Genomic DNA, 23,683 nt, shown 5'->3' with positions numbered 1-23,683 from the left:
AAAATCGCTCATCGGCGACATGGGGGTCCATTCTCAAATATCATGGGCAATGGTTGGGAAGAAGCAAAACACAAATGGCCCTTAAAAAAGCATTTAGAGGGTGGAGGTGAGTTATCTAGCAACTCCCCTCTAATAGTTACTATGCCTGGGAGTTTCCCTGAGAGGATCCCTTACGTGAGGGGCACTTATTGGCATAGAGTCCTACCCGGTGGCATACAAAGCAAACTGGGGGATTAGCTTTGTGGAGTGTAGGAGACATACTGCCTAATTCCATAGGGACTGGGGAATTCTCCGAGGTAGACCGCAAAGTTGGCGAGACCAATAGGTCAGGTACTGAACTGACTTTAGAACAAGAGGTACCTAACTCGAGCTTACGCTCTTTATGGCGTACGTCTATCCTTGTTGCCACAGTGATAAGTTCCTCCAGTGTTGGAGGAACTTCTCTGGTGGCAAGAGCGTCTTTAACGTAGCCAGCCAGACCTCGCCAAAAAATACGAATCAGAACTCTGTCTGGCCAATCTAGCTCAGAGACTAGAGTTCGGAAGTTAATAGCATACATGCTAGTAGAGGAAGACCCCTGAGTCAAGTCTAGAAGTCTTAAGGCCGCATCATGTGTAACTTGCGGGCCTAAGAAGACTGCCTTTAATGCTCCTAAGAAGGATGTAGCAGAAAGTAAAACTACATCCTCACGTTCCCAGAGGGGCGTAGTCCACTCTAAGGCCTTATTTTGGAGGAGTGAGATAATAAACCCCACTTTGGCCTTTTCATTGGGAAAGTGAGAAGCATTAAGTGCCAGGTGTATTTGGCACTGGCTGACAAACCCCCGACATGTCTTGCTATCACCCGAGTACTTATTTGGGAGAGCAAGACGGGGTTCATGAGAGGAAGTCAGTACTGCAGTAATAGGTTTGTCCTCAACAGACTTGAGTCTAACCTCAAGCTGTTGTATATAGCGCTGTAGATGCTGTAACTCTGCAATCACAGCCAAGTCCTTGGCTCAGTCGTAATGTTACGGGGCTGCCTGGTAATATAACTAATAACTAGTAACAGGCAGTCAGGGCCCACCATGCAACTGCTGCTAGTGACAGCAGAAAAGGATGTCTGTACCACAGAAGTAGTACTTGTTCCTATTACTTCACAGCAACACAAGGACTAATACGGCACACCCTGTTTAACTCACAGTGAGTACCGTATTAGCATAAACTAATATGTGGTGGCAAATAAATAAGTTAGGGCGACTGCCCTATATTAGCATAAACTAATATGTTGTGGTAAATAAAAAAGTTAGGGCGACTACCCTATATGAATAAGAAGTACCTCTGTTATGTAAGAAGTAAGCTAGTAAATTAACAAAGCATACACTATGCTCCTAGGTAAGGAGAGAATGCACAGGTCTCCTGTTAATGGTCACAGGCAAACCTAAGAACTAACCTCTATTATGCTCATAGAGGAAGTGTAATGTAGCAGCTCATAACAGAGAGCAATAGCTTTCTCTGAATTGGCTCAAGTGCAAGTCCCTGTCCAAGCCCTGTGTGCTGACCGCACTATAAGGAGCCAGGGAACTCTCTATGCTATCCGCAGAGAGTAAGCAGGGGCGAGGGGGGAGAAGTTCCTACCTAGCCCGATTCCCCTAAAGCATGGGAAGCGGGTACAATGATGCCCGAATCAGTACTAGGTACCTGCCTAACCCGGTACCACTATAGAAGTTGGTAGCGGGGATATTATGCAGACTCGCATGGAGCGTCTACTCCCACACAAGCGCATGTAACGACTGAGCGCTGAGAGGCGGGCTCCAGGGCCTTTTATAAACTTGGCTCCACCCACAAGATGGAGGATAAATAACGGGAACGACCCTGGGCCAATAGTAGCGAGCAATGACAGAAGTGACGTCACCCTCGGCCAATCATATAATGCCACGTCACACGCCGAGAACCATGTGATCCCCGCATCATCTGTGACATCATCCATGGCCAATCATGTAATGCCACGTCACATGCTGGGAACCATGTGATCCCCACATCATCTGTGACATCACCCACAGCCAATGGAAGGCTGCCATGTAGCAGACATGCTCACAACAGATTACACACTTAGCCTCAGAAATTACTAAGTCCGTGAGCATGCTCAGTAGCTCAAAATTGGGACTTGGGGGTACTTTGCACACTACGACATCGCAAGCCGATGCTTGCGATGCCGAGTGCGATAGTCTCCGCCCCCGTCACAGCAGCGATATCTTGTGATGGCTGCCGTAGCGAACATTATCGCTACGGCAGCTTCACATGCACTTACCTGCTCTGCGACGTCGCTCTGGCTGGCGACCCGCCTCCTTCCTAAGGGGGCGGGTCGTGTGGCGTCACAGCGACGTCACATGGCTGGCGGCCAATAGAAGCGGAGGGGCGGAGATGAGCAGGACGTAAACATCCTGCCCACCTCCGTCCTTCCGCATAGCCGGCCTGAGCCATGGTGACGCAGGTAGGAAATGTTCCTCGCTCCTGCGGCTTCATACACAGTGATGTGTGCTGCCGCAGGAACGAGGAACAACATCGTACCGTCGCTGCAGTGAAATTATAGAAATGTCGGACCCTACACCGATGATACGATTACGACGCTTTTGCGCTCGTTAATCGTATCATAAAAGATTTACACACTACGATATCGACAACGATGCCGGATGTGCGTCACTTTCGATTTGACCTCACCGACATCGAACCTGCGATATCGTAGTGTGCAAAGTACTGCTTAGACTCAGGAAGCTAAGAAGTTCCCAAACGACTGGAACGACGCAAACAAGAAGCAGAAGGGGAAGAAGAGGAACGTGGGGCAACAATCCCAGGGACCATAACACCAACATGGCTATGGTATTACTGTGATTGGCAGGCAATTTCTGCATATTTAGTGGCTGAAAGAAAGCAGTGAAACAGTGACTATATAATAATAGATAAGATAATTGTTGGAGTATCAAATCTCAAGCACCCGATGATCGAATGAGTACCAAGCACACTCGCACATCACTAGTAACATCAGAACAGGTGGTCTTGTTTCTTTCAGATGTTTAGTGGTTATTCACCAATGTCTCTTGTGCTAGCTTTTATACGCACCAGAATCATGGACATACGCTGACCCATGAAAATTGATGGGTGAACACACACATCAGTGATTTTTCACTAACCGTATCTCCATGCATGTTAGTTTTTTTCTGGCATCACTGATGTTCCGCGGACCACACTATGGGGTGATCCATGAAACACGTACCAGAAAAACATGGACATTTAAAATAAAAAGCATTTTATACTCACCTTCTCCAACGACACTGTCTTTGGACACTGCTCTCTGCTGCTTCCAAGCCGGCTCATTATGGTCATGCATATCCATTTATGCACAGCACCACGACCCGGAAGTAGCTGTAGCAGGAGTCAGAGGCAGCCGGAAACACAGCAGAGCTTAATAGTTCAGCACCACGGACAGCAGGAGCGGGGGCAGGTGAGTTTGACTCCATGTGCTATTATGATCACGTATCACGGATAGCACATGGATAATGCATGGACGTATATGCAATTTTAACACGTCAGTGAAAAACGTCTGTTTTTCACTGACGTGTGATAAAAGGGCTCTGTAGGGGGTAAATCTTTTTAATGTTCAGCTAATTTTATATGCTCTACACTGATTATACAGTTCAATACATAACAGGGAATTTAACCGGAGGTGTATCTAGGGGGCTGGCGGGGCATGTGCCCCGGACACAGTGTCGGGGGCTGCTGTGGGGCCAACTGATGCAGCACGCCCCGGCAGCCAGGGCCAGTACCAGCACCCGTCGGCAAGGGCGGTGATGTATGTTGTGGCCCCCGTGTCACCTGAGCTCCAGAGTGCAGCCTGGACTTAACAGCGAGCGCCGAGTGATTGATTCCCCGGCGATTACAGTTCAGTTCATGACTGCTGCAAATAGAGCGGGCTGAATTCCGAAGCTCAGGTGACAGCTCCGGAGTTCAGTGCAGGTAACCGCGGCCAGGCCTGGTATTACTGGAGATTCATCCAGTATCCAGTCCGATGCAGCTTGCATAAACACTCATATAGCACTCGCATGATGCTCGCATGTCATACGGATGCTATGTGAGAAAAAAAAAACGTACGCAGACCACACGACTCACATTTGTAGTCGAGTATCGCTTTGATTTTTTTTAACGCTAGTAAGAGCCCATACACACAGCATGCTGCAATTACTTTCTCAAGCCAATATATCATGAAAAATCAATTGCAGATGGACATTGCCCCATAGTTTTACACTGGTGCGAGTGCAATTTGATGTTTTATCAGATTGCACTCGTTCGTGCAAAACACAAGTCGAACTGAAGTCTTACTGTAGTTCCTATATGGTCCACAGTCTGATGATGACTGATAACTCCCAAGTATCTCCTTGCCATTGTTAAAAAGAATTGGTCACCAGGTTTTTACTCCCTCATCTGAAAGCAGCATAATGTAGAGACAGAGACCCCGATTCCAGCGATGTGTCACTTACTTAGCTGTTTGTTTTCATTTTCATAAAATCAATGTTTTCTGTGCTGCAGATCTAGCAGTTATACAGAGCTGATGAATATGCTGGATTACCTGGCAGCATGCCAAGCAGTCCTGTAATGATAATCTACTGCTGATTAAACAGTGATTTTAGCAAAACTACACTAAGCAGCACATTAAGCGACACACCGCTCTCTGACCTACATTAGCTGCTCTCAGATTAGGTGTTAAAATCCTGGTGTTACGATTCCCTTTAAGGATGGACTGGAAGTTGTAGATTCCTGCAATACAAATGTCTATGTGTCTGACCTGACATTACAATTGATGTACCATGTACTGCTTGTGGTTCTTGCTAATGTATTTCTGTACTAATGAGGGTTTTGATGCTATGTTTCTGAACTGATGGTGTTATATGGCTGTCGTTCTGTACTATTTGTAGTTCTGATGATGAATTTCTGTACTGCTGCTGGTTGTGATGCTGTATTTCTGTATTGATGGGGGTTCTGGTGCTGCTACTAATTTTGATCCTGTACACAAGTAACAATGCATAAATTGTGAGATTGGACAACCCCTTTAATTAGAATTGCGCTACACTGCTTAAATTTATAAGTAAAGTCTTGTCCAGGTTTGAGATGAAAGTTTCCAGTAACTTTAGGTGACTGCAGGCTTCTGAATTCTCACAGCACTTGCACACTTTTAGGATTCTCCGGTGCCAGTGACAAGAGTGGATGGTCATGTGAGCGCAAGTATGAGATTTTTTTATTTCTGGCCACATTCTGACTAGATGTGTCCGGTCTTCGTTCATTTTTATTGAGCGAGGCCATACATGTCTAGTCGGCACGTGACCACATGTATGTAAATCATATACTTGCAGTATCGTGACCTTCCACTCTCACCGCCTGATAGTGTGAGAATTCACATGTCTGCAGTCACAGAGTGACACAGAGTGACTGCAGATTTTTATCTCAAACCTGGAGAAACCCTTTACTTATAAAATTAAGCAGTATAGCCCAATAATAACAGCATGTAATATACAGTACTTCCTGTCAGGATTCAGCTCTGCTTCTGGTTCCAGCAGTTACCATATGGCCTCTCCACTCATACTTGCATGTGACAATTAGATTTTCTTCCTATGTTTCTCTTTGAACATCGAGAGAATTATTAACAGCAGCTTGTCATCATGTGACTTAAGGTGGTGTCACACACAGCGACGACGACAACGACGTCGCTGCTACGTCACCATTTTCTGTGACGTTGCAGCGACGTCCCGTCGCTGTCACTGTGTGTGACATCCAGCAACGAGCTGGCCCCTGTTGTGAGGTCGTTGCTCGTTGCTGAATGTCCTGCTTCATTTTTTCGTCGTCGCTCTCCCGCTGTGAAGCACACATCGCTGTGTGTGACAGCGAGAGAGCGACGAAATGAAGCGAGCAGGGAGCAGGAGCAGGCGTCTGGCAGCTGCGGAAAGCTGTAACCACTGTAAACATCGGGTAACCAAGGGAAGACCTTTCCCTGGTTACCTGATATTTACCTTCGTTACCAGCCTCCGCCGCTCTTGCTGCTAGTGCCGGCTCCTGCTCTGTGCACATGTAGCTGCAGTATGCATCGGGTAATTAACCCTATGTGTACTGTAGCTAGGAGAGCAAGGAGCCAGCGCTAAGCAGTGTGCACGGCTCCCTGCTCTCTGCACTGTGACATGTAGCTGCAGTACACATCGGGTTAATTAACCCGATGTGTACTGTAGCTAGGAGAGCAAGGAGCCAGCACTAAGCAGTGTGCGCGGCTCCCTGCTCTCTGCACATGTAGCGACGTTATGATCGCTGCTGCGTCGCTGTGTTTGACAGCTAAGCAGCGATCATAAGAGCGACTTACAAGGTCGCTGTTACGTCACAGAAAATGGTGACGTAACAGTGATGTCGTTGTCGCTGTCGCTATGTGTGATCCCAGCTTAAGTGTGCAAATCTCATATGAATAATTGGTCACATGGGGGGGGGGAAAGCGCCAAACTGAATTCTTGCCCCAGGTGCTGGAAAGCTTAGATACACCTTTGTTTTAACTGTACAGTTATGAGTTCACAGGTGCATAATTTTCATAAACACTGCTCAATCACACAACTCTTTTGTACACTAAAGTCAGTAAAATCCTTAGAACAATGTTGAGCCAATAGTAACTGGATGGCGATACTAAAAATGTATGAAAACCCCCTACAAGGCCTCACAGTAATGTGAATTTTGGTCTCTACTGTAGTATTAAAGGGGTGGTTCACCCATATTTTTTATTGTCTAGATCGATATTATATTGAGAAACAATGTTTCTCTCAAATACCTTGTGTTGTCAATAGTGCCTGTGAGAGGCGCTATTGCAGACCGCTGCTCCCCGTCCAGTGACGTACCCGTCCAATGCTGCCTCGTCACATCCGTGCAGCTGGCTACAGTCTTCCAGACTCTGAGCTGTGAGCGGTGTTTCACTGCTGTCACAGCCCATTTGCTCCCCCCTCCTCCTCCCTCCTAGCACGGCGAGTCTCATGCTCCCCCTCCCTCCTCCCTCCTCGCAGAACGCTGCAAGCAAGAGACGTGCTGTGAGGGAGGAGGGAGGAGGAGCAGGGAGCAGATGGGCTCAGAATGTAGCCGGCTGCACGGATGTGACGAGGCAGCATTGGACAGGTACGTCACTGGACGTGGAGCAGCGGTCTGCAATAGCGCCTCTCACAGCCACTATTGACAACACAAGGTATTTGAGAGAAACATTGTTTCTCAATATAATATCGATCTAGACAATAAAAAATATGGGTGAACCACCCCTTTAAAATAGGACCAAACTGAGGTTGCTTTCCTTTTGGATGAGGTTTCATTATAGAAATTAAATTTTTCTCTAATGCTTCTAGGATGTAAAAAGATCAATGGATTTTCTATATATTCTTGATGAGCTTAGTAGCTTATTTTTATTCATTAATATGCACGACCTCATTAAAATCCATAGACATTTTTTGTGTACATGGTAAAAAAATGACACAGATGCAAACATGTTATTTACAAACCTGATTCTTAATGCGCCCTTCCTCATAGTACCATAAATTACAGCTTCCGACTTTTGGCTCAGTGACTTTGACAAGTGCAGCTTTCATATTCTCGGCTGCTTCTGGAACACCTAAGAACAAGCCTAAGGCATGGTTCCGGAGTCGGAAATAAACCCTCCTCTGAAATGAAAATGTGTAGACATTTAGAGATATAGGATTTAGATTGATACTGCTTTAGATGTGATACATTGTATTCATAGTATCATAGTATCATAGTTTTTAAGGTTGAAGGGAGACTCTAAGTCCATCTAGTTCAACCCGTAGCCTAACATGTTGATCCAGAGGAAGGCAAAAAAAACCTGAATGTGGCAAACAAGTTCCAATGGGGAAAAAATTTCCTTCCTGACTCCACATCCGGCAATCAGACTAGTTCCCTGGATCAATATCCTGTCATAAAATCTAATATACATAACTGGTAATATTAAATTTTTCAAGAAAGGCGTCCAGGCTCTGCTTAAATGTTAGTAGTGAATCACTCATTACAACATCATGCGGCAGAGAGTTCCACAGTCTCACTGCTCGTACAGTAAAGAATCCTCGTCTGTGATTATGATTAAACCTTCTTTCCTCAAGACGTAGCGGATGCCCCCGTGTTCCAGTCGCAGGCCTAGGTGTAAAAAGATCTTTGGAAAGGTCTCTGTACTGTCCCTTCATATATTTATACATTGTGATTAGATCCCCCCTAAGCCTTCGTTTTTCCAAACTAAATAACCCCAAGTTTAATAACCTGTCTTGGTATTGCAGCCCACCCATTCCTCTAATAATCTTGGTCGCTCTTCTTTGCACCCTCTCCAGTTCAGCTATGTCCTTCTTATATATCGGTGACCAGAATTGTACACAGTATTCTAAGTGCGGTCGCACTAGTGACTTGTACAGGGTTAGAACTATATTTTTTTCATGAACACTTATACCTCTTTTAATACATCCCATTATTTTATTAGCCCTGGCAGCAGCTGCCTGACACTGTCCACTAAAGTGAAGTTTACCATCCACCCATACACCCAAGTCTTTTTCTGTGTCTGTTTTACCCAGTGTTCTACAATTAAGTACATAATCATAAATGTTATTTCCTCTACCCAAGTGCATGACCTTACATTTATCTACATTAAACTTCAATTGCCACTTCTCAGTCCAATCCTCCAATTTACATAAATCTCCCTGTAATATAAAATTATCCTCCTCTGTATTGATTACCCTGTATTGTTATTTTAGACTAAACTGTTGATTCCTCAACCTACATAGACCTCATTTCTATGGTTTTATAGGTTAAAATAAGTACTTGAATACATTATAAAATGCAACTATTAATATTTATGCTCCTGGAAATTGGCCATGTAAAAATCTGTCATCAGGGTATTTGGGCTTGCAAACAGCTTATTTAATTTGCAGTCACCCTACCTGTCTAATAGGAAAAAGTGATCCGATTTGCTGAATACCACTGAATAGCAACCAGTTAGCGATTTGTGTCTGTTGTAGTAGCCACTGTCTGCCGCGAAAATCACTGTGTTCATAAACAATCCATCTACATTAGAAAACAGAATTGAAAGCATAATATTATACAAAAAAAAACATCAAGGCATAAATATTTGAAGTAGTCCTGTACACTTTGTAAGGCTGGTTTCAGACGTCCGTGTTTAATCAGGTACAAGTCACATGCATGGTTATGGTCATATGTGTGTCACGCGTGTGTCACGCGTGTCACGCGTGTGTCACACGTATGTCACATGTTTGACATTCGTGTTTGCATGCGTGTCACATGTACCGGAGAAAACACGGGTCTTTTACATAAAAATATTTTCTATATTTACCTGTATCCAGCGATGTTTTGTTTGGCTCTGCTGCCTGACGCTCCTGACTGCCGCTCATTATATTCATTGATTATTCCCCGCAGTGAGGAGCTGGAAGCCGTAGCATCGCGAGGACAGCGCCAGTGATAGCGCCGCCAAGGACAGCATTGCAGGGATAGGTGAGAATTCACAAAGCAGTGTGTGGGCAGTGATGTCCAGGAGCTTATACGAGTTCCCAATGAACTCTGATGACATCCTGATAATACCACGCGACACCCGTGCTACAGCGGGTGTCACCACGGTGACTTCACGGTTCATTAGAGTTCATTGGGAACTCTGAGGAGTCCTCAATGCTGTCCCCGCGATGCTCCGGCTTCCATGTCCTCACCACATACACACACACACACACACACACATACATATAGCACATACATAGCACACACACATGTATACACTGAGCATATATGCACACATATGTATACACATAACAGACACACATGGATACACCGAGCACATACACACAGATAGCGCACATGCATGAACACAGACTCACACAAACACACACACACACACACACCTGGATACTTACCTGTCCCCAGCGATGCAGTCCCCGGCACTGAAGTCCCCAGCCTTTCTCCGGCTTTCAGCTCCTCAGTGGAGTCAATCTTCAGTGGGTATAATGAGCGGCGGTCACGAGTGGGAGGCAGAAAAGCCGGAGAAAGCACTGCTGTACAAGGAGCACAAGGGTTTACTCATCACCGGGCCAGTGGTTTCGTGGAGTTGCTGTGACTGGCCTAACCTGGCTCCTTAGCCCCGTCAGCCACATGTAAAAACAACAGGTGAAAGGTGTCCGGTGTAGAGGGGGATGGAAGGAGGGTGAAGGGTCCCTGGAAAGCGTGTCACAGATTGAAGCGGCAACAGGAAACTCTGCCTCCTCCGCCGCCAACCCCCCTGTGACTTTTCACTCTCCCAGGAGCAGTGTTGGATGGGGATGGGGGATGCTTTGCAGTGCCACCCGCGGTGCATGTCCAGGAATCGACTGCCGCTGCGAGATGTAGCTTTTCTCCTGGGCTGATGTTGATAGAGGTCAGGTAGTTCAGCTCCCCACAGGACAAGCAAGCCCTGGGGAGGACGGTGGCAACCGGGGAAAAAGGCCGATGGTGCCGAAGCGCGGGGCGACGGTAAGAATAGGCCGAGACAGCGGCTGCGGGTTAATGTCTTTTACTCACAATTCTTTAGAAGGCTGCCCTCGGGGTTCCGGTCACTGCCGTGCTGGGCTCCAGCCGATCCCGAATAAGCAAGGAGCAACCACCGGTGTCCGTGAACGTGTAAGACATTTCTCCTCTGTGCCTGTTGTGTAGTGTGGATCCCCGTGGCATGAAGTGACTTGGGGCCTCCAGTTCCACATTGTGTCCCATTTCAAATGGGGTTAGCCCGGGGACTACCTAGTCTACCCGCGACCCTGCAGAATTTGATGAAGCAACATGAAGTATGGTCCATCCTAGGGCTCTGCAAACTTGCCTGCGCAGGCCCCAAGGGAGCGGGTTCAGCTTCCTCTCAGGTACTGTGTCATCATCAGTCTCACAGACTCGCCTGGTGGTCTCAGTTACTCCCTGTTCACCCAGTACCGGTTCCCTCCAGTCTGCCTGGTTGTACGTGTCCATGGTGTTCTGGTACGCGCTCTCTTCTCCCCCTGGAATAGCTCTGAAGCACTCATTCCAGTTGGTCCCCCTGAGGAGAGCCATACAGATGGCGCACCCTTCAGTGACCTGTCTCCCTGACTGTTCTGTTCTGGTTGGTCTCCCTGAGGGGAGCTGGGTCACAGACCCCCTCAAGGACCTGTTGTTGGTTCTCTGTCCTCATCTGTGCTGTGTCCTAGATGGTTCTGAAGTGAAACAGTTTTTGCTTAGAAGCTATTTCACGCCGTGCCCTCACCCTCGGGAATGACTCACTCTGGTGAGGAAGCTCATTGCTATGGTGACCACCTGCAGTCTGGCTTCCTGTGTGTGGTGACTCATGCTAAATGTTTGTGTAAAGTGGTAGAAACCAGTGGCTAACTTCTTCTTACCTGGATCAGTACAGCATCCTAAATCGGACACAGTGCCATGTGGCGAATGAGGCCTCAGGGTGCCACATATACAGGTCAATATAGAAAATCTTTTTATTTAAAAGACCTGTGCTTTCTCTGGTGCATGTCACACTGATGTCCCACGGATCACATCAGTATGCGATCCATGTAACACCCGTGCTGCCAGAGAAAAAACGGATATGTCTGCGTGTGTGCGTGCTGGGTCATAAAGGGTCACATGGTCCATTTGAAAACATAACCATGTGAATAACAGAATAGAATAACATGGGTATGTGTGGCATCCATGTTTACAATGGATGTCATACGTACCTGCAACACGGACATCTGAAACCAGCCGAAGGGCAAGTTCACACGAGCGTGAAAAACGGACGAGTGCAATGTGAGAAAATCTTGCATTGCACTCTGACCAATTTTAGTCAATGAGGACAGCAGTTTGTCAGCTTTTCTCGCATCCAGATTCTGTATGCTGCGAAAGCCGTATCACTCGCACCCATTCAAGTGAATGGGTGAGAGAGAAACATCGGACTGCACTCGGATGTTATTCCAGTGCAGTGCGATATACACACAGACTGACAATGGAGGAGATGGGGGGGATTACCCACTCACCCTCCTCCACAGCGCCGCCCTCAGCTTCACAGCTTTGACCCGATTGCAAGATTGGGTCACAGTCATGTGACACTGGGCTCAGACACTCGCAGCAGAGCCTGAGCCGGGAGTCATTAGCATATCGCATCCGATGCTCTTGCATCGGATGCCATATGCTAGTGTGACTCCAGCCAAAGAAGGAGTACTGGAAACAGGAAAATATATGAATGAATAAACAATTACTCACATGCCACTTGCCACTTTAATAGACAACACATGGTTGTTGTAGCCTTCACTTCGCAGGCTCCGAACTGCACTTTGAAATTCTAGCTCCTTGCCTTCAAATCTCTCTAAGCCATGAAGTGATATGGACGGTATCGAAAAATACTGCAAAATAATGGAAGGAAAAAGTATCAAAATAACTGCTTTGTTATATGTGTAGACATATTGTATAGCAGTAGCATATGTGATAACTAGAGTTGAGCAAAAGGACTCTGGTCCAGCATCCCTGTCTGTACTCCATGACCATGGGTCTGGCAGCCAGCGAACCTCCTTGTAATCTCCTTGTAACTTGTAACTAATCATGCTATGTTAGGCCCCCTTCACACGTCCGTGAAACACGTGAAGGTGACAGGAGCATCAGAATACACCGCCGCTCCACGCAGCAAATGAGGTGAGTAGCGCGATCAACTGAGCTGTCACTGAGGTTAATCGCGGCCAACACTGGATCCAGTGGTGGCCGCAATTAACCTCAGTGACAGCTCAGCTGATCGCGCTACTCACCTCATTTGCTGCGTGGAGCTGACAGGAGCGGCGGTGTATTCTGATGCTCCTGTCACCTTCATGCAGCAGAGCTGGATGCGACGCTGGAGGTCCGTGGATTACGCCGGACATAGAGGGCTTTGTTGGGTTAATAAATTGGTGACGAGGGAATTTGTTAGTGTTTTTTTATTTCTAATAAAAGATTTTTCGGGTGTGTCTGTTTTTTAACTGTAACATACAGATTAATCATGGAAGGTATCTCGGGGAGACGCCTGTCATGATTAATCTAGGATTTAGTGGCAGCTATGGGCTGCCATTAACTCCTTATTACCCTGATTGCCAACGCACCAGGGGCAATCGGGAAGAGCCGGGTAGAGTCCCAGAACAGTCGCATCTAATGGATGCGGCCATTCTGGGCAGCTGCTGGCTGATATTGTTAGGCTGGGGGGCTCCCCATAACATGGAGCTCCCCATCCTGAGAATACCAGCCTTCAGCCGTGTGACTTTACCCTGGCTGGTATCAAAATGGGGGGGGGACCGCATGTCGTGTTTTGTTAATTTTTTATTTATTTTTTTAACTGCACAGTAAAGTCCCGCCCCCCGGCGGCTGTGATTGGTTGCAGTGAGACAGCTGTCAATCAGCATGGGGGCATGTCTAACTGCAACCAATCATAGGCACCGGTGGGCGGGGAAAGCAGGGAATACGAGATTGTTTAATGAGCGGCCGGCTTTTTCAAAAGAGGAAAACCCACCGGAGTTTAGAGAACAGCCGTGCAGCGCCGCGTTGGTGATCGGGGAACGGTGAATATGCGAGAGGGGTACTCCATTCAGTCACTCTGGCGATTAGCGGTCACCGGTGAGTCCTTCACGGGTGACCGCTAATCAGGACGCGACACAGACAGAGCCGCGGTATGACAATGAAGTCGGGTGAAGTTCACCCCAGTTCATTCTCTACGCACGACTCTGTCTGCTGTCAGCGGGTATGTATCTACGACATTGTGCATCACAAACACGCATAAATTCACACGGACAACACATACACATGTCAGTTATTTCTCTCATGCATAAACGGACAACCAACACGCACACACGGCTAGCATACGGCATTCACACAGATGGCACACGGACACAAAAAAAGGACACAAAAACGGAAAACGGACCCGAAAAACGGACGTAACACACGTGCGTGTTTTTTCACGGACGCGTGAAGGGGGCCTTACACAGAGATCTGCTGGTGTACTAAAGATCACTCTGACATACACCAAAATAAGGCCTTGTCTACAGGTTGCATTTATGTTTTCCATAAGAGCTAATCATAAAAAATCCAACATTATCATGTTACTATAGTTGCTATGTAGCGTCAACAGTTGGCGAAAAAGTGTACTAATGAACACATCTAGTCTTGTGGTATTAGTTGCCATTTTTGGTGCCAAATTCATTAAAATGGCATGCACAATTCATTATTTTGTGGCACAAAGTAAAAAAAAAAAATTGTTTTTTCTCTCATGAACTGTTTTTGTAAAATTTGACTTTAAAAGTCACATGTTGAAGCCAAAGTTGCAAACAATGCACCAAGATTTTGGGGTACCAAAAATACACAAGGGAAACCGGAATTAAATTGCACCAAAATTTCCAACTTTTGAAAGAAAAAAAAAAAAGGTGCAAACACACAAAACAAACACAGGTGCACAGGCAATAATGAATTGTGCCATGGACTTTTTCCACTTTTCATCAAAATGTATTCAATTAAACATTTTACTGTCAATGAATTATCAAACCTCTGTGTAACTAAAGTGATCGCTGAGGTTTCGCTGAAATCTGAATTTGGATTTCTTGAATCCAGTGATCGAGTTTGCTGGCAAGGTAGTATGCAAAACACAATTTCCTCAACTGCTTCAGGTCCAAAGCATTTTGGGCCTTCAAGATCAGACACGGTTTACACACTGTCAGACATGTTAGGCTAGTTTCACACTTGCGTTGAACGGCATTCGTTGCATTGCGTTGTGTGACAGATGCAACGGATGTGTTGCATATAGTGGCAAAACGGATGCAACGGATCGTACAAAACAACGGAATCTGCATTTTTTTTTCTGTTATTTTTTTTTACAGTTTTACCGGCGGCAGACTATTGTGGGCGATCAGCTGAGCGCTCTCAAAAGCCTGCTGCCGGGCGATCAGCTGAGCGCTCTCAAAAGCCGGCTGTCGGGCGATCAGCTGATTGTTCGGCCACCAAGAGACAAAACAAAGTTTCTGTGATTTAAAAAAAAAAAAAAATGAGCATGCGCAGTGAAAAAATAAATGATTCCACCACTCAAAAAACGTTACATGCTGCGTGTCTTCCACCTGGCGGAAGCAACGCAGGTCCAGTAGTCACAATCCGCAAGTGTGAAACTAGCCTTTGTATAATGGCTCTAATGTTTTTATTTGATGGTTTATGATTATTATTGATTGAGTTTTACAGATTAAAAGAATATTGGACTATTTTAACCCTTCATGACCGATGACATATATTTACATCACCAGCCATGTCCCTGCCTTTGTTGAGGGCTTACACATTGACCCCACATCTCTCCCCATACTTGATGACTGATTTAATCAGCCATAAAATGCCTCTAATACCCGTTAAAAGTCACTGTCAATCACTGACAGCGGCATGCAATACGCGCAGACAAGGAACGCATCATTGATCCAGCCCATCGGAGCACCCATCACATGATCATGGGGCGACGATGGGTTGCCATTACAGCTTGGGTGGGGTCAGCTGCGAGCTGACATTCATAGTAGATCTTGATTTTCTGATTTTACCACACGTGGAATTTTTCCTGTTTATTTCATTCAAAATTAAACATCCTGCAAAAAAAACAAGCTCTCATATGGCTATATTAATGGAAAAATAAAAAAAAATAAAAAATACATGGCTCTTGGAAAAAGGGGAGAAAAAAAAAATCGCCAGGAGGTGAAGGGATTATGTGATATACCAACACAAAATATCAAATATTTGTTAAGTGTAAAGAAAATTATACATGGATTTCTAAATATAAAAAAAAAATATAAATCTGAAATTTGTGATGTGCCCCCCCCTTCCTAGCACAACCTTTTGCTGCAGTTACTGCCGCAAGTCTTTTGGGGTATGTCCGGCCAGCTTTGCACCTATAGAGGCCAAAATATTTGCTCTTGGTCCTTTGCAAAATAGCTCTATATCATTGAGAATGGATGGAGAGCATTTGTGAACAGTAATTTTCCAGTCCTGTCATAGATTCTCAATAGGCAAAACCAAATAGTCACAAACAGGCCCCCGCATTACACCGTTCCCTCATTAGGAAACACCAGCCAACCATTAAAACCTAGTCACCCCCCTTAGGGACAGACAGATACACCAGTGGGTGTGACCAGGCGGTTGGGACACACCCACCAAGGGGTCTGGTCTAGACAGCCCGGGGCGGGAAAACAAGCAGATCAGTTTAGATCAGTTGAAAGTTCAGTTTGGAGAGGAGTGTGGGCTGGAGCTAAGTGCAGCTCCAGCAGTGAAGCCCAAGTTGAACGGTACCAGGGTAGGAGCCCTGGTGCCACTGGCTAGGAGGCCGACAGTGGTCTCCGTCAGCAGGAACCGGGAAGACGGCTCAATGGAACCGAGGTGGACCAGGACAGGGTTGTAGCCCGCCGGTACCGACATGGGGAACCGACCCGGAAAGCGGAGAACAAAGGGAGGTGCTTGGACCCTGAAGCCAGGACCAAAATCAAGTGTAACTGGTTAATTAACCGATTAAGGCCAGGACTAGAGGTCCTGTCCCACCCAAAGTCCCTCATAGAAGACAACAGCCCACCAATTAGGGATAAGAGGTCACTGCCAGGGACCACAGATCCCACGGGCCAGCGTCTGCGGGCATGGTTCCTTAGGCCACATCCAGCCGGGAGCGGACTCCTGAGTTTTATACTAGGGAAGTCCACCTTTACAAAGAGGTGCAGGAGAAGGATAGAGACCACCAGCTGGGTGGGGGACCTGAACGCAACCGGCCGCGGCACTGGCCACCACCACCAAGGTTTAACAGAGACTTGTGTGTTTTGCTAAAAGTGAGTACAACAGCACCCCCTGCAGTCGCCATCCCCTGCACCGAGTCACCGGGTCCCGGGGCCACCATCCCTATCCACGGAGGGGTTAACAATTTTCTGCACAACATCTCCCCCGGGTACCCCATAACAGCAGCGGTGGTATCCTACCTCACCACAGACTGTGGGTGGCGTCACAAACTTACTACGGCCTAGCCCGTACATCTACGCCCCCCTATTTATTCGGCGTGTCCGCGAGACCCCCGGGTCCGGAGACCCTCGAGCCACCACCCACAGAAGCTACGGATCCGAGCAGCGCCGGCTGCTTGGCACGGGGGCGGCACACCACGAACAGGATACTTACCCATCCACTTACCTTGTGGAAGTGCGCCTTGTACTGGAAAGTTAGCGGTGATCCGTTGCCAAATTTTCAGAAGTCGCCATTTTGCCGCCATTTTAAGCGCGAAAACTACAGCCCAGCGTCTTCTTACCCAAGAAAAGGGCTCGAAAGCCGAAGCCCCGCCCCCTGGGAATGCGGCCGAAAAGCGAGCCCGGAAGTCACAAAACGAAACTAACAGGCCTGAAAAAGAAGTGCCGGCAAAAGACCAAGTGGGGGCGGGTGAAGATTCTGCGACATGTGACCGAGCAGAAAAAGGGCAGGGACTCCAGGACCCTGCCACTTTTCTTGTTCCTGGACACCACCAATGGTGCAGCATGGCCGACCCGTCCGGCAAGCCCGCAGCAAAGGAGCCCGAGCCCTGAACAGCCGACTGGATCAAGATCCAAACGGAGCGTATGAGCGGCCGGATCCAGGTGCAGGCGAGGTTTATGCTGAAGAGGTGGCTGAGGGGCCCGGTCTGCCCCTGTCCGCCACGTTGCCTCCCTCACTGCCTGCACCTGTGGCCAACACCCCGCTCGGTCTGCTGCCCCCGACAATGGCAGCAGTTTCCATCCCGTCCGCCCGCGAGGGCCAGCCAGTAGAAGCCACCAGCAGTGAGCCCATTGCTATCCCAACACCCTTTCCAGCTCCGCGCCAGACGAAAGCCCGGAAAGAGGCATCCCCTCTGGTCTAGGAGGAGGCAGCCGTGATGACGACGGCCCCGGCTATCCACCCAGCCGCAGCGGAGACTGTCCTCGAGCGGGAGCCAGCACCACCAGCAGCACCGGCCACTTCCAGACTAGAGATGAGCCACCCCCCTAGAGTTCGAGTTTGGTTCGACGAACCTCTCGAACCCCATTGAAAACAATGGGAGGAAATCACAAACACCTAAAAACACCTGGAAAACACCCTCAAAGTTGTCCAAAAGGTGCCAAACAACTCCCAAGACAACACAAACACATGGGAAAGTGACAAGAACAAATACCCATGAGAAAATCAAACAGCTGGATGAGGAAAAAGAGGAGGAGACACAGATATATGAGTATATGAAAGGGAATATCGATGCCATTACTGTGCAACTTGAGCCTTGCTCATTTTAGGATTCCAATCTGGATAAATTGCCTGAGCTCACCACGTACGCCTTGTGGATCTTGTGTCCCGCAGCCAGCATTTTCTCAGAACGTGTCTTCAGTGCTGCTGGAGGTGTGCTGACAGATAAGCACACGCGTCTGTCCACTGACAATGTGGACACACTAGCGTTCACCAAGATGAGGAAGTCATGAATCACAGAGGACTTTTCTTCCCCTGTGTCAGCCATGGGAGGCGAAAGGCTGGTGTATTTTTGAGAGTGCTTCATGCAAAGCATCTTTGTAAGCTTGAAAATGGGGGTCAACTGATGCCAGTCAAGTGGGGTGTGTGTGGCCCAATTAGTGGAAACGAGGGAGACTGTGGTTGGAGTCCCCTCGCTTTTGAAAAAAGAACCAAGATGAACAAGTCATGGCTCACAGAGGACTTTTCTTCCCCTGTTCATCCAGGGGAGGCGAAAGGCACGTGTATTTTTGAGAGTGCTTCATGCAAAGCATCTTTTTTATTTTGAAAATGGGGGTCAACTGATGCCAGTCAAGTGGGGACTGTGTGGCTCAATTAGTGGAAATGAGGGAGACTGTGGTTGGAGTCCCTTCGCTGTGTTTTACATGATTTTCGAAGGGCATGACATGCCTAAGAGGTTTAGTTTCAGCATCTGCAACTTGTTGGCTACGGAAAGGCTGCCTTTACACCCTTTTGAGATCGAGGATTTTCGAGACCTTATGCCCATCACAGTGCCCCAAGAGCCGATGCCCAGTCGCCACTCCTTCTCCAAGAAAGGCATGCCTGCGCAACCACAGCAGGTCGCACACAACATCACCGCTTCCTTGAGAAACTCTGTTTGTGAAAGGGTTCATTGCACCACAGATACTTGGACCAGTAAGCATGGACAGGGGAGTTACATGTCGCTGACTGGGCACTGGGTAACTATGGTGAGAGATGGAGAAGGGTCTGCTGTACAAGTCTTGCTGTCCCCATGAGATGTGTGTCAATCCTTCCTCTGTATGTAGAAGTTCCTCCACTGCTTCTGCCTCCTCAACCTCTTGTGGGTGCTCCACCTGGGCCCAAACCCTGTGTGGTCAGGCCACCCGCGTTGTAACTGCGCACAAGGAATCCCACACACCTCCTTACTATGCTGGCAGCAGAGCTCAACATCATGAGGCGGCCGACTCTTTTCTTTGAAATGTCTGTGAATTGTGAGTCACACCGCTGAGGAGTTGTGGACGGTAAGCTTTGGAGAGTAAGATCGAGTTTCATCAATGGTTGTCTCCACTCAACCAGCAGCCAGGGAAGGCCGGATGCGACAATGATGCAAACCTGGGTGCGGCCCTTCGCTGTGACAATGGGACACACGTGCCTTGTGTGGCTCACGTGTTGAACCTGGTTGTCCAGCAATTTTTAAAGCACTATCCTGGCCTACATGGCCTTCTGCAGAGACACGGTGTAATGCCTTCCTTGATCCACACACTCAGACGGGCTGTAAAGGATAGGCTAGAGGGAAGCCACTCACCAAGCAGGACCCCCAGAACCCTGAAACCCTTTAACCCCTATACAGGGATTTGGAATTACACAGGGCCCAAAGTGACCAATACCTGCGGAAGGCTGCATATCCAGAGAATAGTAGTCAGGCAGGGTCAAAACATTAATTGAGGAAGAGGAACAGAATGGGACGGCCAGGACTTAATCAGAAAACAAGCAGAGGTGAAATGCGGATCGGCCAACAAGGTACATAAACAGCAAGCAGGAAAAGTAGTCAGGTAACAAGCACACAAAATCACAAAACAGAACTGGGGGTAACAGTAACCAGAGGTTCATAGCTATGTCTGGCAGTGGTCAGCAGAATGGATGGGCCTAAAAAAGGGTGTGGTGTCTTCCCATTGGTTGTAGCTGAATGATGGTACTTCATCTGTGAGACACCCACCACCTACATTCAGCCAGTGGTTCTGCATCTGTCAAGGTAACGCAGCCCAGTGGGTGAGCATAACCTGCGTCCACCTGCGCCGCTAGCATTGACTCCTCTCCCATCATCAGCACTATGCACGAAAAGAACACGTTGTCACCTGGCGACCGGAGTACAAATTGATGGAGCGGACTCCGGTGGTGACTTAACAGCCGTGTGCGGCAATGATGCAAATGTGGCTGCAGGCCTTCGTCAGGGCAATGTGACACATGTGCCTTGTTTGGGTCACGTGTTGAACCTGGTTCTCCAGCAATTTTTAAACCACCATCCCGGCCGACATGGCCTTGTGCAGCGGGCACGCTCGCTATGTGCTCACTTCCATCATTCGCACCCAGCAGCTCAACAACTTTCATCGCTTCAGAAGTCTTTTGGTCTGATGGTTCAACGCCTTAAATTTCGATGTGCCGACGTGCAGGAATTTGAATCTGCACATGTTTCAGCGTCTGTGGCAGCACCGCCGAGCCCTGCTGAAATATGTTATGAAGTATACCCTGGGCTAACTTGATCCAGAGGTGGTGCAGATCACGCTGCTGGAGTGGTGTCAGATCAAGCACCTATGCACCCTTCTACACAGTTTACAAATGTCGACGAAGATGTTTAGCACTGGCGATGCCATTCTCAGCATGACAATTCTGGTCATCTACATGATGGAGCACACTGTAAGCATTATTCAGAGTCAGGTGTTGGGACAAGAGGAAGGGGAGAAAGTACAGGTGGAGCCTTATACGGAAGGGATAACAAGATCTCCAAGGTCCAGACTAGAGTTGAGCGCGGTTCGCGGTTCTCCAGTTCGCGGTTCGAGTGATTTTGGGGGGTGTTCTAGATCGAACTAGAACTCGAGCTTTTTGCTAAAAGCTCGATAGCTCGAGTTACGTTCGAGAACGGTTCTAGCAGCAAAAAGCCAAGCTAATTGGTAGCTGGCTTTTCGCTGTAATCACTGTTATGAAATTTCAGCGTATAGTGTGCGGGGACTACGCGTTCAGATAACTGCTGCTGGGATAATGGCGATCGCCATTTTTTTTTTTCTTGTCTTCCTTCCCTAAGCGCGTGTGTAGTGGGGCGGGCCAGCATGTCAGCCAATCCCAGACACACACAAAGCTAAGTGGACTTTTTGCCAGACAAGCAAGGGCATGTGTCATAGGCTGTCCATGTCACATGTCCCTGCATTATAAAAACGGGTAGCTGCCCGTCTGGACGCCATTATCTGCCTTCTGCGTCTAAGTGTCAGTCACCGCTGGTGCAGCTCCTGTCGCCGATCCTGTTGTGTACGCTCTAGACACAGCGCTATACAGAATAGGGATAGAAGTTTCTTTCAGCCCTTGTAAGGGCTAATTACAGCAGGCTCAGAGCCATAGGTGACAGTCAGGTCCGTGGAAACCGTTTTTAACAGCTACAGATAACAGCGTCTGTGTAGCTAAGCTCAGGGACTTCCTCGCCGCATTTCACCATTAGGAGGGATAGAAAGTGAGGCTTCCTTTCCTGTACACTGACCCACAATCCGGCCACTGTACCCTCCTGCCCTTTTTAGCAAAGCCATTTTAATTGCAGAGTGCTGCCAGTTAGAGGCATCCTAAAAGTGGCAGTTGGACTTCCATTAGTGTCCCACTGGTGCAAATCTATTTGCAGCACCTCTGCATTGCACACTCAAGCTCATTGTTACTAAGCCATTATAATAGCAAACACTGAGGAAACTTAGTGACATCCTTAAAGTGGCTGTTGGACTTCATTAGTGTCCCACTGGTGCAAAGCTACTTGCAGCACCTCTGCAATGCACACTCAAGCTCATTGTTACTAAGCCATTATAATAGCAAACTGTGCTGCCAGTTTAAGGGCCATAGTTGCATTGTCAGGGATAGTTATTGTTGTTTATTCTGCTGTCAATAAAGGTAGACCACAGCTGCAATCTGCACCACCTCTCAATTTTTACTACCACAAGTGCACAATCTTGTCGCAATCAAAATGAGTTGCAAAATGACAGATGCTGGTGGAAAGGGGAACAGGCGTGTTGGCAAAGGAAAAAAAGGGTTTGTCCGTGGGGAAGGTGGCAAAGCTCCATTAACATCTGCTGAAGATAGGCCATCTTCCAGCAAAAGTAAGATGTCTACTACTTTCCGTGGACAATCCGATGTGCTCCATTTTTTACGGACTCGAACAACTGGAACAAAAGGTAGATAATGGCCAAAAAAAGAAAATGCTTGAATGGATCTCAAGTGGTCTAACAAGTACCCTCTCCGCCACCTCAACTACCGCATCCAAAAAACACCAGTCCTCTGAGTTGTCATCTCAATCACACTTGCTTTCTCCCAGCTCTCAAGTCTCCATCCGCCCTGCACAGTATGGTGGAACAGAGATGGCTGAGTCTGCAGAGCTGTTCAGTCACACTATAGCCTGGGAATCAGAGGTCTGCTCCCAAGCTACAGTGAGTACAGACCAGGAAATGGTCTGCAGTGATGCCCAGAACCTTTGTGACTCAGATTCAGGCCGTGATGACCAAGTTTCTGAGCATAATGTTGACCCTTATTCACAAACTGTAACACCTGTTGTAATAGACAATGAGGAACATACTGATGACGATGAGACGCAGATACCAGATTGGGATGACAACTTAAATATTCGTTCAGGGCAGGAAGAGGCTCGGACTGAGGGTGAGGGGAGTGCAAACACAATGTTTGATGAGGAAGTTCTAGATCCCACCTACTGTCAATCCACAGTCAGGCACTCGAGGAGGTCAACAGAGGCGCTGGAGGAGGATGCAACTGACGACGAAGTTACCTTGCGCCTTCCTGGACAGAGGAGGAGTACTGGTAGCATGTCTACAACTGCATCCTCAGCCACCACTCTGCCTCTGAGCACTAGTCGGGGTGGCTCAGCAGGTCGCATGTCATCTAAGCCTTGCCTAGCCTGGTCCTTTTTTGACCTTGCAAAGGATCGCCCAAATCATGTGATCTGTAAAATTTGTCGGGAATCTGTTAGTAGAGGCCAAAACCTCAGCAGTTTGACAACTTCTTCCATGAATCGTCACATGAATAAATATCATATGTCCCAGTGGGAAGCTTACCGTGCTGCAATGCGGCCTAGCGGAGCGGACCATCCACCGTCTGCCCCTTCCAGTGCATCCGCGCGCTCTTCATCTTCTAGGACTGTGGGGACAGCTGTCACACCTGGTTTTCCACGCACAACTTCCACCACTGTAACCGCAACAGGCAGTTTGCTTGGTAAGTCGTCAGTTGGTTTGAAAGGGGAAACAAGTGCGTGTGTACAGCTCTCTCAGACATCGATAGCATCAACGTTGGATGAAGGCAACATCATGTCTACACCTGCATTTTCCTCACAAACCTGCATTTTTTCAGGGACACCCTACTCACCACCGTCTACACACAGCAGCCAGATCTCTGTCCCTCAGATG

General features: G+C 47.8%; 1 protein-coding gene across 1 annotated transcript in view; it reads right to left on the bottom strand.

Moving 5' to 3' along the window:
- The window catches only part of LOC142289738 (uncharacterized), an 834,494-nt gene that overhangs the window by 159,248 nt on the left and 651,563 nt on the right, over nt 1–23,683 (bottom strand). The window contains exons 18-20 of the mRNA XM_075333662.1: nt 12,291–12,430; nt 8,981–9,104; nt 7,544–7,702 (exon numbers count right to left, since the gene is read on the bottom strand). Coding sequence (XP_075189777.1) covers nt 7,544–7,702; nt 8,981–9,104; nt 12,291–12,430 — 423 coding nt within the window. The remainder of the gene's footprint in view (nt 1–7,543; nt 7,703–8,980; nt 9,105–12,290; nt 12,431–23,683) is intronic.

Source organism: Anomaloglossus baeobatrachus, chromosome 2 (assembly GCF_048569485.1).
Source record: "Anomaloglossus baeobatrachus isolate aAnoBae1 chromosome 2, aAnoBae1.hap1, whole genome shotgun sequence".
NCBI lineage: Eukaryota > Metazoa > Chordata > Amphibia > Anura > Aromobatidae > Anomaloglossus > Anomaloglossus baeobatrachus.
Note: the sequence above shows the minus strand (reverse complement) of the source record. Positions and strands in the feature narration are given on the sequence as shown.